The sequence below is a fragment of the Eublepharis macularius genome, chromosome 13 (genome assembly GCF_028583425.1).
Source record: "Eublepharis macularius isolate TG4126 chromosome 13, MPM_Emac_v1.0, whole genome shotgun sequence".
In the NCBI taxonomy this organism is placed as follows: Eukaryota; Metazoa; Chordata; class Lepidosauria; order Squamata; family Eublepharidae; genus Eublepharis; species Eublepharis macularius.
Genome location: NC_072802.1, coordinates 73,259,377 through 73,278,015, shown reverse-complemented (window position 1 = coordinate 73,278,015; position 18,639 = coordinate 73,259,377). Strand labels below are relative to the sequence as shown.

Below are 18,639 nucleotides of genomic sequence, written 5' to 3'. Positions count from 1 at the left end.
CGGTCCAACTCCAAACAGGTTTTATTACTGTTTGCCCTTGAGATTGTTTGACGAATAATTAAATATAGATAATTTTAACTCAATTCTGTCTAGAATCTTCTCTTCCACAATGCGTGCGCGTGTGCACACACCAACACTTTCTCAAACACGCCCCTCTTCATCCAGCTCCCCACTGGAAGTCCCCTCAGTTTCCCCTTCCCCAGTCAGTCAGTCAGTCAGTCAGTCAGTCCGTCAGTCAGTCAGTCAGTCAGTCAGTCAGTCCGTCCTCTTAGTTTAGCAGATCTTCAGTTCCTTTGACCTAATCACTCCCCCAGTCTTTCCTTGGAAAGATCTTCGCTCATCCATCTCCCTTCCTTCTCTGTCATCCTTTCCTATCTGGTGCTCCAACCTGCATTTTCAGTTTTCTGCTTGGAGCAAAACACGGGGGAGAGCTCTTCTCTGCACTTCTTTTAGAAAAAAACCCCTCTTTTGCTCACTGGTGATAGGATAAACATGAACCTAACGGGCTAAGGTTGCCGTCGTTCAGAGGTTGCGTGCTGAACTACCCCCGTCTCGCTGTATCTCTCCCTAAAGCAGAGGAAGGGCACCATTAAGGAAGCCCATTCTCCTGACTGCCTCTCTCTGACGGTCTGTAACAAGGCTCTCAGGATAAGTCACGTCAACAAGCAGCAAGTGCCACCAGGCACGGCACGGCCCCTCGCCTAACAAAAGCTTGTGTTGTTCCTCTTGAAGGAGCCACTGGCCTTTCACAGCACCCCTCAGGTGGAAGTCTTGGGAGCCAGTCTCAGGCTGCACTGCACACAGCTCCTGCCTGGCAGCACGGGGCTGCCATAGGAAGAACTCAAGAGAGAACTCTTTCCCAATGGAGTCCCAACTTGCCCTGCTTTGGGGGAGGTCTCCTCTGGGCAGCTCCAAGCCGCTCCTCTCATTCAGTGGGAAAACTCTGGCCGGTGCAAGGGGGCAGCACCTGCCCTCCCCCTTCCTAAGCAGCCCCTCTCTCTTCTCTTCCAACCTCTTTGGAAACAGCAGCAAGGAAAAACGAGGGTCAGTTTCGGCTCAGAGCCCAGCCCCTGGCTTTGAAAAAGGAGGCCCTTTTCTCCATTCATTTACAGAAAAGGTCACTGCGCCTCTGAGGAGCGGGAAAAGACGTCCCAGGGCCTCTCTGCCTGCCCGTGAGGGAGAGCTGAGGCAGCGCTGCTCTCAGGAAATGGGGTAACCGAGGCCTGCTGGATCCTGCCAGGTGCCCTAATTTCTGCACTGACTGACACCCCAATTACTGTACTCGGCTAGACGTCATCACCAGCCTCCAGGAAGCCTCCCTCTTTAGCACAGCAATCTCTCCACCACTGTCCTTTCCGCAGAACACAGATTGCGTAAAAGATGGAGCACCTTTGCGTAAAACACGGAGCATGCCTCTGCGCGTAAGCAGGTGGAACTTCCCTTGCAGTTCAGCACGCAGAGAATGGCGCCCTCGTCCAAGAACACACGCAGCTGCCACCCACTCCTGTGCTTTCAGCCATTTTTAAACAGGCGATTCCTCTGGTTTCCTGCCCCATCCACAGGTTCTGGCCGGAGCAAAGGATGAGGGACAGTGGAGGAAGAGGCACCATCCGTGTTTGTCCCGTCTCCCAGGTGGGCCTGCCCCATGCAACCTCGTACCCATCCCTTTATACATCCTTACAGGGCTGCATCAAGAATTCTCCAGCCCCAGCAGCTGCCCAGGAGTGCCAACATCCCTGCAAAAGCCTCCAGCAACTGGGCAAAGAGATGTCCTGACGTTCTTCCACTCCACAGGAGCCACACAAGGGCACGGGAAAGCCTCTCCTTCAGTGGCTCAGGAGGATTCATTGCATTTTGCTCAGGAGGGGGCCCTGCCCTCCCTTTCAAGAAAGGTTGCTCGGCGCGCCTTGGGACCAGAAGTCAAAGGCCGACCATTTTGCTATTGCACCCGAAACATCCACGGGATGGGAACAGACCTGTTAGCGGTAATCTCCTGGAACGGGCGGTTCTTTGCCCATGAAAGCCACTGCTCTGTTCACAGAGAGTCCCTAGTGCAAAAAGCTTCAAAGGACCAGGCTAACCTGTGATAGTTACAGCCAGGGTTTTTTTTCTGGAAAAAGAGGTGGTGGAACTCATTGGGTGGCCCCGCCCCCTGATCTCCAGACAGAGGAGAGTTTAGATTGCTGAGCAGCGTGGAGGCCAATCTCAACTCCCCTCTGTCTGGAGATCAGGGGGCGGGGCCACCAGCCGTGTGACCATTTTCAAGAGGTGCCGGAACTCCGTTCCACCGCGGTCCAGCTGGAAAAAAGCCCTGGCTACAGCAATGAACATTCTGACAATCCAGGCATGCCCTTGTGCAATCACAACTGGTACCAGACATCTGGGAAGAAAATCAGCTTCTGGGATGGGGGTGGGGTCAGCTCCACTTTCCTTTTAGGAATCAATTTTTAAGCCACTGAGAGAGGTGAACAGAATGAGACCCAGAAAAGAGTAGAAAGCCATCCTAAATGACAGGCCTCTTCCAAAAATCCCCATCCATTTCACAGTCACAATGCAAAGTGTACTCTTCAAGAGTCAGGCAATGCTGAAAAAACAGGACGGCTGCACTGGGAAGACACAAGTCTTCTCCAGGGGAGACTGCTTCCCAAATTTTTAAATAATTAATAATTGATTAATGGGAGAAATTACCATAAGCCGTGCTGGGACATGCTGTGGGGACATTAATAAATGCCTCCCAGCCAATCCTGCGTCACCTGGCCCCTAAGCCCTTTGAAACAAGAGTGCGTAAATCACCAGGCGCTGTCATTCGAGTAAGTCCCAGAACGTCTGTAAAATAATTCATGAGGGACATCAGAGTCCGTCTCTCTGCTCATTTTAATAAAGCCTTCAGAAACATAATCTCCATGTTTCTCGGCTAGAATTCAGACACAGAACCACCAAAGCAAAATCAAAAGAAAATAAAAACTGGGGTGAGCCACCTCGGTGGAGGAAGGGGACCCTGCCAGGGGGCTCTGGCTCTGCCCTGTCCACTGCCCTCCTAAAATGCTATCAAACCCCTGAACGAGCACAATCCAAAACTCAGTGGGAGGGCAAGGCTTCACACACACACACACGGCACACACCTCACTCTAGGCCTCAGACAGCGGCCTTTTGCCGAGATGTCCCTCCCAGCCCTTGGACCAAGGTGGAGGCTGGGCTGGTGCTCTCCCCTGGGGCAGGGAGCCTTCCTCTTGCGGCTGGGGAGGCCCCAAGCCCTGGAGGGAAGAGCCGGCATGAGCGGAGGAGTGGCGGCTCTGCGGAGCCCCGGCTGGGGCTGCCCTTGAGGTTTCCTTCGCCGCCCTCCGACCAACAAGTGCCGTCGCGCTTCCCACCCCCAAGGAGAGCAGCAGCCACAGGCAGCAAGGCTCTTTCTTCTGCACTGTACCTGGCGGAGAGGAAGGCAATGCCAGAGGGGGCCGGGGGAAAACTCTCCCCTCCGCCTTTGAGGGTGGGGCTGGAGGAGTCAGTCTGGGGTGAGAGGACCACTGCCTCCCAAGCAAACGTGGATTCTCCACCCAATATTTGCATTCTTGCCAAATGGAGCCTACACCTACATATTTGTTGTTCCTATAGGAGCAGGCAAAAAGGAAGAGGGTCCAAACTGATGAGCCAAGGCTCACGGAATTGGACAGATGGTTTACCTTCATTGACACAACAGCAGCCACAGCTCGGAGACCTGCAACACGGGCAATTTCTCCTGGTCTCCTCTGAAACAGCTGGCAGAACCATCCCCGTGCTCTGTCCTACAAAACAGCCAGTGAGCCACAAAAGGCCCACGCTGCCTGCCTTACCTTTGCATGCTCCTGCAACTCCCAGGTGGTAAATACCAGCCAAGACTCGCCAAACGGCTTTCTGCTCCTCCGCCATGATTCCAAGGGTCTCCATGGCAGCTTGGAGCTGAGAAAATGCCGCTGCTGCCTTCTGCTTCTCTTCGCCCTGCAAGGAGAGGCAGCAACAGAGGGGGGAATGGATGGATGGTCAGAGCTTCAGGAGGGAAGTTTTGGAAGAAGGAAGGAGGCTTCAGAAGCCTCTGAGCAGAAAGCAATGCAAGAGACCGAGGAGCTTTTGGCAAACCACCCTGTGAAAGTGTCCAGCGAGGACTGCAACATGTTGTGCACCAGAACGGAACATCGGAAGCTGCCCCCTACTGAGTCAGGCCCCCCTTTGCTCCATCCAGGTCAGTCTTGCCCGCTCTGCCTGGCAGCGCCTCTCCGGGGTCTCTGGCAGAGGAAGCCCTTTCCCATCTCCCACTGCCTGATCCTTATTTGGCTGGAGATGCGGCCGGGGCCGGGGCCCTTCTGCATGCCAACCGGGGGCTCTGCTGCTGCGCCACGGCCCCACCCTTCTAGTGACCACCTTTCTATAAAGAGAGCAATCGCCACTTCCTCACTCTGCCACGACCAACACACAGAACAGGTAATGATTCTCAATGATTCTCAATGACAGAAGAAATAGGTTAGACCCATTTGTTGGCGAGGACACCCTGCCCACAAAGGAAGGGACTAAAGCCACTCAAATGAGGAGGCAGGTTCAGTCCTTGGGGAGAGATAGGGTGGAGTAGTGGTTAAAGAGCTGGGAGAGCTTGGTTCAAACTCCCTTCCTGCCATAAAGCTCACTGGGTCAGCCATACTTTGGCAACCAAACCTACCTCAAGTAAGTGCTGTGAGGATAAAAATGGAAGATGCAGAATGGTGGTGCCTACTGCCCTGAACTCCCTGGAGAAGGATGGGGGAAATCTGGCATAAAGAAACCCCTTCCGCTTTTTCTCCTGCAAGAAACTGGGATGGTTCCCATACGGGTCGGGCTTGGGTGGGTCCCTGTTGCTGCTGTTGCTGCCAATCCAAGGTAGTGGCAAGACTCGGGCTTCCCAGGGGCGAGTCCCCTTGCCGTTTCCCCGCCCAGTTCGCCAGCAACAACCACCCCCCACCCTGCCAAAGCCATGGGGGCTTTTTCGTTTTTTTAAAAATTGGCAAGTGGTAGGGGTGGAGAGTGCCCTCAAGTCACAGCTGGCTTATGGCAACCCCTGGTGGGGTTTTCATGGCAAGAGACTAACAGAGGTGGTTTGCCATTGCCTGCCTCTGCAACCCTGGTCTTTGTTGGAAGTCTCCCATTCAATTACTAACCAAGGCCAACCCTGCTTAGCTTCTGAGATCTGACGAGATCAGGCTCACCTGGCCTATCCAGGTTAGGGTAAATTGACAAGTATATATCATCATATCAGTATAACATTATAACAATATGTGTGTCAGATTTTCTGGATTCCCAGCTTTTTAAAAAAGTAAGTTTCTAGCCCCTTTCATTGCAGAGGTATAAGGGAAAGGCTTAGTTCCACAACAAAAGGGACCAGAGATTTACTTTTCAACAATACTCTTTACAAAGTATAAACTCCAGACGGTATTGCAGTCAGCTTCACTGACATACCCAACCCCCCTCGCCACATTCAGGTGCGCATCAAAGAGGTGAAGCTGCTTAACAGGCTAGGCCTTTTGAAGTAAAAACAAACCCAAAGGAAAAAACTGCGCCCCTACTGTTTCCCTCCTCCAAACTGGAGGGGTGGGGATAATGGGAGCAGCACAGAAGCCATGCAGAGCAGGGAGAACAGACACAAAGCCCTGGAGATGAGGGCGTTCTTGGCACCCGCTGCAATTCCCTTTCATTTGGCCAGAACCTCCCAAGGCTGAAGAGGCCACCCGCCCTCCTCTGCAGCGGGTCTGGAGCATTCTGGGAAGCCCGAGCTGGACCTTGAGCTATGCTGGAGCCCCATTCACCTTTGGGTTGCCAAGTCTGGCCAGAGATCCCAAGCCCAAACTAGAGCCACTCGACCCCATCTGATGAGATTTCCTGGTCTGCCCTCGGACTGTGCGCTTTCCTTGCCAGCCCAGAAGAGAAGGCTCAAGGACACAAACCTTCTGCAATGCTCAGACTCACAAGCCCCTGGCCGTTGTGCTCAAATTCTCTCTCCAGCCGAGCTGGCTCTCTCAAGACAAAAAAAGCCGCTGCACTCTCTCGGCATTTCTGCCAAAGTCAGCAGAAATTAGAGTCCTCTGGAAGTTGCCAAGAGGCCGGGTTCAGCATGGGGGCAGGTGAGGCACACGTACAGGCAGCGGCCGGCCAGAAGAAGGAAAGGCAGCAAAAGGTCTTCAGGCGGGAGAGGCACGTGAGCCCTGGAGCGGCTCTTGGCCGAGTTGTGTAGAGACAAACGGAAAGCCGCCTCCGCCCGCACGCACATTGGCATGGCAAATGCTTCCTTTTGTGCTCTCTCTTCCGCAATAACAATCTGGGGTTCATAGAAAAGGGGGGGGGTCCTCAAAAGCAAATAAAGGCCCACTTGTCAAAACTATCCTTAATTGGGTCTCAGATTTCTCACATCTGCAGCCACAGTGCTCTGATGGCACCATGCTCAAACATCGATGTGGTGTTCTGCTCCTCGTTCATACCACACTTACGTATTTTGAATGGGAGCGTTCTGATCAATGCTTTCACTGGGCTGGATAAAATTGCTGCTGTAATTCCCAGGACTTGGAAAGGCCAATTCCACATTCATGTGCAACTGTATGCACGTGGAAGGGGAAAGGCACACCTGCTTCTCTGCTCTGCGAAGCCTAACATGGCCTGCCATTGGGCTGCGTCAAGTCCATGCGGTGGGCAGAAAGACACCACCAAATCCAATGCCTGGATTTCCACACAGAGAATTCCACTCCCAGGGGCCAAGGGGGGCTTCATCCTGCTCCACACCATTTCCCCAACCTGAAACAGCCCTGGAGAGTGACTGTGTCCTCCCACGGCCATCAGCACACGAACGTTTACCCAGCGGCAAACTGCAGCTCCCTGAGCGGTTTGAGGACAGAAAAACGGCACAAGGGAGGCTTCAGCCCCTTCTCTCCACATGCTGTAATCTCAATAAAAAATGGGGCCCCCCATGTCTGGCATTAAGATCACCGCAGGAAACTCCCAGAACACACCTGCTGAAAGCCCACAAGGTGGTGGGGGGGGGGCAGGGAACAGACATCGTGACATGCAAAGGGGCCTCGTCAGTTATGAAAAAGGGGAGTGAGGAGCTGATGGAGATCGGGCAGGCATCAGCTTAGGCCCACCTGGGCTGGCTATTTTGCCTCCTCTCCCTGCAGTATTTCACGGCCTGGGAGGGGCCCTCCCGTGTGAGCCGAAGGGCCCTTGGCTCTTAGCCCATGGTTTGCAACTTGAGTCCTGTGGTAGTCAGATTGGCAGGCCCAGATCCGTCTAGATCTGGTTGTTCTCGTTCATTTGTCTTTTTTTTTTTTTGGTAACTTGGAACTTCTCACAAGCTTTTTCATAAATTCCTCGGGCTCCTTCTGGACAAGAAAGTAGCAGAAAATGCTCCAAGAATTAAATAAATAAATGTTGCAGTATAAAAAGAAACAGAGATCAGACATGGCCAAGCCCCACGGAAGACCATTTTGGCCCTGTGAGAAGTGGGTCCTTCATCCCTTTAGCCCACATTGTGTCTTCCACGGGGGGGGGGGGGGGATGCGGAGAGTTCTCAAACAGAGCGCAACAGGAAGATCAGTCTCTCCTTCTTGACCTCCCTCCACCACGACAACTCCATTCCTTGATCCAGGCCAGTATGTCAGAGTGCCCTGGTTAAGCACCCCCTCATCTCTTGCAGGGCTCACAGTTAACTAGGAGGGAAGTGACTACTCCAGTGTCGGTGCAACATTCTGCGCAGAGAAGGACCCGCTTCTGTTTAAACCTAGGGAGCCCCCCAATTCTATGCGTCAGAGTCCGTGGCCTGCTTGGTGCCACCGACACATGCACAACACTTCCAGACAGGCTTCAAAGGCTGCACTTCACAGACTGCCTGAAGCTTTTGTGGTTGTAGCCCAGGGTTGACAAGACACGTGCTTGCCAGGAAAATAGGTTGAAGCTCTTTCCGTGGTTCTTCTGTCCTAGATTCCTCCTTTTCTCCTTGCCAGACCACAAAAAGAAAGGGGAGCAGCCGCCGGGAGGAGGGCTGGCAGGGCCTCTGTTCAAAGGACAAGGTCACTTTGGAGCGGGCATCAGGCCCAGCAGCTCAAAGCAGGCACAGAGCAAAGCCGCCATCTGGCATCCACTGGCAACAAACGCTCTTGGCAGCCAGTCCAAGCTCTCCGCCTCGACCCCCAAAAGGGCTTCCCTGTTGCCAGAGACCTGATAACAAGCAAAGAGAGCACCAACTTCCTCCTAAGGATCATGGACTGCCAGGAAAACCAGGGCTTCAGGAAGAAAAACAAAGCAAGAGGGGCAGCTACAAGGCCCGAAGCACGACTCCCTCCCCCAGACACCCACGAAGGCCCCGTTGGCAGAAGTTCTCTTCGCACTGTTTCCTCTGCGCCTTGCCTGGACAGGGAGCAGGCCTGAGCACCGCTCTTTGCCACACACACGTCTTGCTTGTGGCCCCGCGCGCGTCTTCGAGCCTTCCCGCCGCAGACCTGGACCCCGCCCCCACCCTTGCTGCAGCTGGCACCTTGGCACCTTGGCCCGTGTGTCTGCTTGCAGAGACCGTCCCTCCCACCGGTCTGCCTCCTCTCCATGGCACTCAGGCACGCACTGATGCACAGACCCACACGGGCTTTTAAATGTTCTCTACCTTCAAGCACGGCTGGATGCCAAAAGAGTTGCTCTCCACCACGTGGTGTAGATGTAGAGTTGTCCTAGAGACAAAGGAGAAAAAAACACAGCATGAAACCACCAGATCCCAAGACAGCCCGAGGAGCTCTCCCTTCCACCCTGAGGAGCAGTGCCCGAGAAGGGTGGGCCGCAGCTGAGAGTCCCAGTGGCGACAAAACAGAAGCTCCGACTGGGAAGAGTTCACTCATCCGTCATTTGGAGAAAGGGCATCTTTTCCGTTCACCTCCTTGAGGTTCATCTTCCAATAGACTTATGATGCCCACATTTATTTTAAATGGGAGTGTTACCAGAATCCTGCAGCAAAGAATAATTGACAGTCGCCAGGCCCAGGGAACAGAAAAGTGGCTCAGATTTCAAAGCCAAGGACTCCAGTCCCACTGCCACGGAACCAGCACGTGGGCTGCCTTTGTTGTTACTCTTTAAGGTGCCCCTGGACTTCAGTTTTACTTCTCTAAGGTTCACCACTGTGTTGCCTTACATACTACCTGTTGTCTTAAATATGTGCGCCTATGACCTACCCGTGCTTCATGTGGTCTAATGTCAGCCCCAGAATTGCTTATGTTCTGTTTCAGCATTTCTTCAACTCTGTATTGGATCCTTGCTAATGCTGTGTCTTTGTAAACTTGTATTTATTTACCCTATGACTTTGTTTATGGAAATGTCCTTGATACTGAATGTACTAATCTCACACTGTGCACTCCGCGTTGAGTCTCAGTGAGAAAGGAAGACTATAAATGACAGTAATAAGAATAATAAACAGAATGAAAACTGCAGAGTGAACTGTATACACAAGCAGTGCAAGTCCATTCACACACGACATTAGCAGTACATTACACTCATAAACACTGTAGTCACCACGCAGCATAGAACACAACAGGTGTGCAACTTCCCCTTGTCAAAGATGCCAGGATCTGTCCTACACCTGGTGCTAGACTGCAAAACCTTTCCAAAGAAAGTGGGTGGGGCTGAAGAGAACCAATTGGTTTCTATCAGCCTATTCAATCAGACCAGGATTGGGCCAGGCAGGAAAAGCGGCATGTCCAGCCGCCCCAACCCCCAGAACACCCCCTGAGTCTCTGGTGCCAGGCACGGCAAGCTGGCCTCAATTGCCGCCTCTCTCGGGCTTCAAACAACACCCTTCACAAGTTTCGTAGCTTTCCTGCCCCCTCTGCTGGCAACGCGAAGTGCCGTCACAGTCAGAGACCACAGTCCTGCTTTGGATGACTTCCCCAGAAGCTGACAATTGGCCCTCCTCTGTGAAGGTAGGCTAAAACGCTGGGAATTTTTTGGTCTAGAAAGAAGATCTCTTGGCTTCACGCTGCTCCTAGAGAGCAAGCTTTTCCTCTCACACCAAAGCTCAGGGTCACCCAGAGAAACAGAAAGGAAGTAGATTCAGGGGAGACAGAAACGAGCCTCTCTCCCTGCAAGAGGATCCCCTGCCATGAGAGGTGATTGCTGCCCCCAGCCTAGATAGCTTAGCAGAGGATCAAACACTTCCATGGAGGACAGAACCATCACTCCATATTAATCGTGACAGCTAAGTAGAACCTCCATGTATAAAAGCAGCATACATGGGTTCACAGCATGCTGGGAACAAGGAACAAGCCACCATCCTGCCCCACCCCTGGACTCAGATCAAAGGGACTTTGGGGCCTGATGCAGCATTGAACACATGACCACACGAAGCTGCCTTCGGATGAACAGGACCCCGGGTCTCTCCGGGTCAGTTTTGTCTCCTCGGACTGGTGGTGGCCCTCCAGGTCCCCGTCAGAAAATGGCCTCTCTCACCCCCTCCCACCTGATCCTTCGAACTGGGGACGTTTCTGGGGACTGAACTTGGGACCTTCTGCATGGCAGGCAGGCGCTCTGCCCCGAGTCACAGTCTTTCCTGTGGCACAAAAGTTCAGATATGTCTGGCTGACAAAGGGTGTCGCTGCTTCTGCCTGCTCACCAAGACACCCAGCAAGGACTATGCCCCCGCCCCCCCCTCCACACACCGGCTGCCTTACGGCTGTACCTCTGATCCAAATCCAACCCTGCCAGCATCTGAGCGAAGACGCTGAAGTTGCCCTCTCCCTCCGGCCGTTGCACCACACGGACCCTCTCGAGCAGCATCGTCTGGACAGAGGAGAGACAGGGAAGAGGTGAGCATGTGCTCCAGTGCCACGGGCCCAACAGTAAATGCTGCCACAGCAGGCTCGCACCCAGGGCTTCCTCATTCCAGGCTTCAAGGATTGCCTAATACTGGCCCCCACAGGTTAGCCGCTGTTGCGCTGTCCCAAGCAAATCGGGAGTTTTAAACAAAAAAATCAGTGGTGTGTGTGGCCCCTTCGTTGGATCAATTTAGGGTGTTGTGGGCTTTCAAGCTTGACAAAACTCTTTGTGTTGCCTGATGGAGATTTCTGCAAAACCCTCAAACTCACCTAGCCTAAGTTAGTCCAAGTACAATACATTACGATCCTTGTTGGCGCACCCGGGACTTCCTCCTGCTTGCTGCCCACAGCTCTGCCTTCCCTCCAGCCCCAACAGGAAGCCTTTGGGTCAAGCCCTTCAGCTTCATCCAAACCAACAGAGACCCTCTGGATGGGCAAATGGCGGCAGCAGCAACACTCCGCCTGCACTCCGCCTGCTCTTCTCTCCCTGCGGTTCTCCTGCCGTTGGCAACATTTAGGCGTTTCGCTTCTTGGGGCAGGAGCTCCCTTTTTGTTTTCTGTACGGATGGCCCGGAAACGCACCGAGAGCCACTGGCAACCCACCGAGACACCCATCCCCCCCCTTGCTTTCCTTTATTTGGGAAACTCTCTTTGAGTGATGCTCAAGGCATTTTACCAAGAGAAGAGGACAAAAGAAAAAATATCCAACTGCAGATAAATCACACCCCCAGACTAATCCATTTTTAAAAAGCCCGTAAGACCCTTTTCCCCATGGGAGGCTCCCGCCAGGTCCTCTCCCCCCACCCTGGCACACGATTCTGGGGCAGCACCATCACCTGCAGATGAGCAGCCGTTATTCGTCCCGTCGCACCGAAATCCAGCGCCATGACCATGGAGAAGCGGGTGGCAGCGGGGCTGTGGCTGCTGGATACAGTTCCAAAGGCTCTCAGCACCGTGAACATGGCTTGGATCTTCTCCACTGCAAAATCCAACACACAGGGTGGGGCAAGGGACAGAAAAAGAGCCAGGGTGCTAAGGAGACACACCTGTTCCCTACCGACCCGCCCCATCTCCTGGCAATGTCAGGAAGCTCAGAAACATTTCCTGATGGGAAATTAAATCTGGGACAAGAGCACATATTTCCCACCGGATCCTGCCCGTTCTTCTTCCCTATCATGCAGAGGCCCAGAGCATCATTATCCAGGCCCAACAGGACAGAGTTCCTGTTTTGAAGCCTGAGAAGAAGGTCCCATTGGCGCTGCAAACAGAGCCACCCTTAAACACTGAGGGGGAGGCAAAGAGGCCCGTGCACAGCACTGAGGGCGGTATGGCTGCTAAATCCAGATCAGATGCTTCTGAGTCCCCCCCCCCCCCAGTAGAGCCCAACGTCAGCAAAGAGGATGGCCTCCGCCAAGGGGCAGCAAAGTTCTTGTGGTCTGTCCTCCTGGCGCTGCCCACCAGCTAGAGCCGCCACACTGGGCCGTGCTCTGCTGTGTCCCACGCCCACCCTGAAGTCCAAAAGCTATTCTGGCTACCTCGACTCCCACCCTACCTCCCCTGTACCGTACACATGCCACACAAGCTTTGAGGCCTGCTGCCCCACAGCGGTGGATACCTGTGACTCGGTTGTCCACACTGCCGGCAGTGGCTGCCAGGTACTCCAGGGCATGCTGGCAGCAGGTGGTCTTGCCAGCCCCGCTCCTGCCCAGGGGCATGATGGTCTGATCCTGCCTCTGCATAAGCAGGCTCCAGTAAGCCCTCTGGGCCACAGAGAAGATGTGTGGAGGCATCCCGTCCCGCCTGCCTCTGAACGCCTGCAGACAGAGAGGATGCAACCTGAGCGTCAGCAGACGTCTGTTTTGCAAAAAGGTGCTCTTGGGGCCACACGCACGCACGCACGCACGCACACCACGGCTGTTCCAGCATTTGATAAGTCGGGGAGAGCGTGCCTCAGCCCAGCGCTGCAGACCCAATGAGGATGCAGCCCTCATAGTATTTTAAAATGCTTCTACGCGTCCCCAACTTATAAACAATACTAACAAAATTGCTGAGTAAGATAGCAGCATGAACAATACAAACAGCAACTTCAGCCAGTTAATAAAAACACTATAAAGAAAAGAAGCTACTTAATTAAAAGCCCTGCTGAAGTTCATAGAAACATAGAGCTGGAAGGGAACCCAACGGCCATCTAGTCCAGCCCCCTGCACAACGCAGGAAGTTCACAGCTATTACCCTCCCCCACCCTCCCCTCCCCCAGTGACCCCTGCTCCGTGCCCAGAGGAAGGCAAAAAACCTCCAGGCTCCCTGGCCAGCCTGGCCTGGAGGAAAACCCCTTCCTGAGCCCAAAGTGGCAATCAGCATTCTCCGAGCACATAAGAAAGGGCCACGGGAGCCACGCACAGTTCATAACAATAACAACAACAACATTCGCTTTATATACCGCCCTCCAGGACAACTTAACACCCACTCAGAGTGGTTTACAAAGTATGTTATTATTATCCCCACAATAAAACACCCTGTGAGGTGGGTGGGGCTGAGAGAGCTCTGAGAGAGCTGTGACTGACCCAAGGTCACCCTTCACCCTCCCTGATAAGCTGGAGTGTGGATAGGCGTCCCTCAACCCCTGGTATCTTCTCCTCCAATAGGGCTACCAGTTTAGACTTGCTACAATTGTCATTACCATGACCCCCCTGGTAAGAAGACAACCATGGCACAGACTTTGCAGGCCGCTACTTCAGCCGGGATCCACATAAGAGGTTCACCAGAGTTTCCTGCACTCTCCTCAAATCCCCTCTTTGCTCAACCTGTTCACTCCTGTGAGGCAATTTCTACAGCTCTACAACTGCAAGTCCTGCCCCCAATTCAAGTCAGGTGATGCAGCCACCACAGGAGAAAAGGGGCGGGGGAAACACACACAGCACACACAACACACACAAGCCCCTCCTCACTCAGGAGAACCCAGCAGACCCAGGGAAGGGAAGAAAGCAAGCAAACTGAGATCCAGAGGAGTGAGCCGTGTTAGTCTGTAGTTGCAAAACAGTAAAGAGTCCAGGAGCACCTTTAAGACTAACCAATTTTATTGTGGCATAAGCTTTCGACAACCACAGCTCTCTTCGTCAGATGCATCTCTCAGAGCTGTGATTCTTGAAAGCTTATGCTACAACAAAATTGGTTAGTCTTAAAGGTGCTACTGTACTGCACTCTTTACTATCAAGCAAACCAAGTACAAGTGACACCCTTGGAACTATTCCCTGCTTTCTCCCAGACAAAACTCCCTGACTGTTCGTCCTGTGGGAAGCAGGCAGCTTTCATAGTTTTTTTCCTAACCAGAAATGTTCATCTTTGAATGGAGACTATTCTTCAAAAACCACTCCGATAGGGTGCTCCAGTGCGCTTACTGGTCCCATTCCAACTACAGAGCATGGCTTGTAGCACCTTTAAGAAATGGTCTAGAAAACAGGAGCCTGCCTCCTCCTTGGGGCACCAGCGTGGGAGCTCAAAGACCTGGTTTTGACAAGCCTTCTTGCAAGCACCTTTCCCAAATGGACGACCCTCTGATGCCACCTGGCGGGCATTCTGAGAAGCTGTGGGGCTCAGGCAGAGCCCACCCCACTCTGAGGTGCCATGTGGCTTTCTTGCCCATCACACAAGCGTTGCTTAATGCTTCTCAGCCCTTCAGGACACCGTTTGCTAGGAAATGACAGAGCACCAGAACGCCCAGCATAAAACTCGGACCAATTAAACAGAAATGCTGTCCAGGGGCACGCTCTCTCTCTCTCTCTCTCTCTCTCTCTCTCGCAGTGAGAATATTTAGGAAGAGAATGGCCCATGCGGAGGAGATGACGCCTCTGCTAGGAAACCCCCCCCCCCCATCCCCGTGTTTCAGCTAACAGCCCTGCTCCGGTATTCCACTCATAGTCCGCTGAGCATGGCACAGATCGGTCCTCTTTGCACTTCTGCAGTTCTTCCTCCGGAGCTCCTGGGCAAGCAAGAGCACCTTCCTTCGCACCTGTGGGTGAGCAGCTCTCAGAGGTGCAGGCGAGCAGCCACACACCCTGAAGTGAGCAGGAGCCCTCGCCCAAGGGGGGCTGCCCCTCTCCCAGCTTCAGAGGCCCAGGTTCACGGGCTTCTGGGTCCGGTTCTCACTGCTTCCTGGGGCCACTAAAGTTTGGCCAGAAGAGAAATCCAAAGCAAATGCCCGGGTTCCTCCCAGGCTAACACGTCTGAGGAATTCTGAGGGCAGCCGAACAGGTTCAGCCAGAAGTTTGCTGAACTTCTGTACTCCCCCCCCCAAGCTGCTCCTGGGACGCCCTCGCCCTACCCAGAACGCCACTCAGCGAGTGCGACAGGCGGTTCCGCATTGCAGCAGGACAGGCGCCTTTCCCTCACCACTGCAGGCAACTCTGCAGAGCTTTCTTGGCCCTTGCTCAGGGACACCCCCCCCTCCAGGACCCCAAACCCACTCCGAAACAGGGGCTCCCTCTTTACCTTTTTCGAGTAGCTGGCCACGGAAGAACAAGGCTGGATGGCCACCAAGTCGGCACCAGCATAGGTGTAGAGCAGCTGCGACTGGTACCGGCACTGGAGCGTGTTGAGGGTGCTCGCCTCGTTCAGAGAGATCAGGGAGGCCAAGTCTTCGGCATGGTCGAACCTGGAAGGATTGGTCTGTCACGGTGGAGAGACAAAAGCCACAAAGTGAGCCCCAGAGAAGTTGCCTTTGCCCTGGTCCCACCCTGCCTCCAACCTCTCCTCCTCCACTAGAAGACAGGGGCCTGGTTGTGTTGGGGAGCCTTCGCTGTGCGGCTGCCGGCCCCGGGCCCAGGCAAGGCACAAAAGCAGTGGGGGCAGGGTGCTTCTCCCTATGGCATGCTGGAAACTGGCGCTGCTCATTTTCTCTCAAGGGGTTGACTTGCTTGCAAAGAGGAACTGAGCAGCATTGGGAGCAAACTCGTGTCTGTGCGCAGGCAGCAGTCGACATCGCTTGCGGGCTGGTGGCTACTCTGGATGCGTGACTAGAACTTGAGGTGGCGCTTGTCTTTCCCCTGCTCTTCCAGTTCAGTTGGGAAGGCCAGGACAATTCCCATCATTCACCAGGGATGGAAAGAAAATTCACTTTTGAGAAAACCTCACCCTTCCACTGGGAAGGGAAATATACCAGGTGCAGGGGATGATAATAATAATAATAACATTCGATTTATATACTGCCCTTCAAAACAACTTAACGCCCACTCAGAGTAGTTTACAAAGTATGTTATTATTATCCCCACAACAAAACACCCTGTGAGGTGGGTGGGGCTGAGAGAGCTCTGAGAGAGCTGTGACTGACCCAAGGTCACCCAGCTGGCTCAAGTGGAGGAGTGAGGAATCAAACCCGGTTCTCCAGATTAGAGTCCTGTTGATCTTAACCACTTCACCAAACTGGCTCTTTAAAGAGCGATTTACTCTGAGCCCTCTGATATGAGGACTGGCAAGGAGATGGCAGGCACTTGTGTCTATGTGCATGTGTATGAACAGATTTTGTGCACATGAATGACATGGGACACTGCCCATCAAGCATTTCAAGTGGCAACAGGAATGCTCGTAGCAAAGCAAGCAGTTGTGCGCTGAGCACAGCAGAATTCACCCATCGCCACCTCAGAGGAATGAGGGACAGAAAAGGTCTGCCAGGAGCTGGGGGAGGGCCAGTCACCCACCCTCTGGATGTTTTCTTCATCCACCTCAGTGACGGATCCATCTGCTTCCACTCGAACCCGGACTCTCCCTTGAGGTAGTTCTGGAGTCCCAACATCTGGCTTCAGTTCTGTCGCTGTAAGAAAAAAGAAAAGGGGGGAAAGAAACAGAAGGATAAGAAGCCAGCGCCTTTTCCGTGTTGCTGACTGAAGGGATGCCCAAAGCGAGGCGCAACAAGCATGGGATCCTCTGCAGCCCCCCACCCTTCTTCTCACCATGCAGGCTAGACAAATCATCAATGATTAATAAATAAGCAATAATATTTTAAAAGTGGTGCGTCAGTCACGGTTGCTGGTTATGTGGTGCCTAAAACACCAGAGGTCATATTGTTGAATCTTTGGTCAGACCCCTCAATACCAAGAATTAGAATCAACCTCTTAGCAACATCCAAATCAGTTATTGCTTCTAACTGGAAACAAAAAGGTTTGCCCACAATCACAAATGGGAAAGACTGCTTGTGGGACTACTTCATAACCAAAAAGCCTGCAGATCAAATAGCTCAAATTGAACAGCAAAAACACGTCTCCCTTTTCTTGGAGCAACAGTTTCCAACTTTGTAATATCTAACCAGCAACGTATCCACAAACCAAACGTCCCCCCAAAGGGAATACTATCAAAGCCTGGCATATCTTTGACCAGAATGTTAGAACTAACTCACAGCTGTATATTTGTAAATAGTTTGTATGAAATGTATGTTACCTTGCTGGCATATTTACAACTATCTGTTGAGACAGGAACCACATTTTCAAGCGTTTTAAACTTGTTTAATGTTTTTATTTGTTAATGTTTGCAAAACTGAAAAATTATTGAATAAAACGTAATTTTTTAAAAAAATGGTACTTCAATGACATCAAGAGGAGGAGATGGCCACCTCCAGAGCTGTTATTGACAATGCTTTCTTTTTTTTCCCACATGAGGTCTACTCTAGAGTAGGCCACAAGCTGTAGTGTCATCTCGCTCTCTATTCCTTGCTTTACAGCTCTGGCTCCCACCCCTCAGCGCCTCCTCTCGGACCTGGCTGGACCACAGTTCACTTGCCCACCCATCCCACCCCTTCCACGCCACCCCCACCTCCCCCACCAGTTGGGGGAGGCACTTCTGTTGCCCCCCTCCCAACCTGGAACAGACATGCAATGCATTCCCCCAAAAGAGGGGGCCTCTCTGCTCTCGGGCCCTCCTTCCTCCTATGCAGGGAAGGCAAAGCAAAACCAGGCAGCCTTACCAAGAGTGAATCCACCCTTCTGGCCCAGCCAGACCTTCTCTGCTTCGTACCACACGTCCTTCTCCTGTGCCTGGGGATGAAAGGAGAGGGACAGTCCAACAGAGGAGGAACTGTGAGATCCCCCCGCCCCACCCCCGCTTCCCCTCTCCCTCCACCTCTCGACACCTGGAGCTTTGGCCTGCTGCTGCTCCTGGAGCTGGAGGTTCATGGAGCAGCTCAGACGACTGGCGAGAGGGAACCAAGCTCTTAACAGTGGCTCCACTGGTGCTGCTGGGACAACCAGAGAGCCTCCCTCTGCCCACACTGCACCCAGCTGGCTTCGAGCAGAGGAGGAGCGGGGAACCAAACCCGGCTCTCCAGATTAGAGTCCCGCACTCTTAACCACAACACCAAACTGGCTATCCCCCACAGCCGGGTCCCTGGGTTCTGGGGCACCTCCAAGGCTTGCACCTGAAAGATGCTCCATCAAGTAACAAGTCGCCCTCCGCAAGCCTCCCTCTGGGACAGCTCCTCCACCCACCCACTGCCTGCGGCCCAGAGGCTGCCGCTGCCGCCTGCTCCACTCCAAACCAAGCCCCACCTTCCGGAAGCCCCATTCGAGAGAAAGGTGAGGGGGAGACCCCAGCTCAAAGCCCTGCTTGGGAACCATGGCCCAGCCCCCCCCCTCTCTCTCTCAGCCTAGCCCCAAACTGTTCTGGCGACCATCCAGGGGCCCAAAGCCTCTTGGAGGAAGGTGAGGGGGAAACAGGAGCTGCCTTGGCACATTTTTAAAGTTGTCTGCATGCAGACGTGCAGACATGAAGAACACGTGCGAAGTGTTCTTCCCCGCGGCCAAACACAGGGGCGTCC

The 18,639-nt window shown here is 53.3% G+C and overlaps 1 protein-coding gene across 4 annotated transcripts in view; it reads right to left on the bottom strand.

The window, feature by feature from the left end:
- MYO18B (myosin XVIIIB) overlaps positions 1 to 18,639 on the bottom strand; it is a 128,996-nt gene that overhangs the window by 91,321 nt on the left and 19,036 nt on the right. For all 4 annotated transcript variants that reach the window (XM_054996169.1, XM_054996167.1, XM_054996168.1 and 1 more), the window contains 8 exons: positions 17,791 to 17,860; positions 16,532 to 16,644; positions 15,327 to 15,503; positions 12,454 to 12,652; positions 11,675 to 11,817; positions 10,703 to 10,803; positions 8,645 to 8,708; positions 3,831 to 3,975 (listed from right to left, as the gene is read on the bottom strand). In XM_054996169.1, the coding sequence (XP_054852144.1) occupies positions 3,831 to 3,975; positions 8,645 to 8,708; positions 10,703 to 10,803; positions 11,675 to 11,817; positions 12,454 to 12,652; positions 15,327 to 15,503; positions 16,532 to 16,644; positions 17,791 to 17,860 (1,012 nt within the window). The remainder of the gene's footprint in view (positions 1 to 3,830; positions 3,976 to 8,644; positions 8,709 to 10,702; positions 10,804 to 11,674; positions 11,818 to 12,453; positions 12,653 to 15,326; positions 15,504 to 16,531; positions 16,645 to 17,790; positions 17,861 to 18,639) is intronic.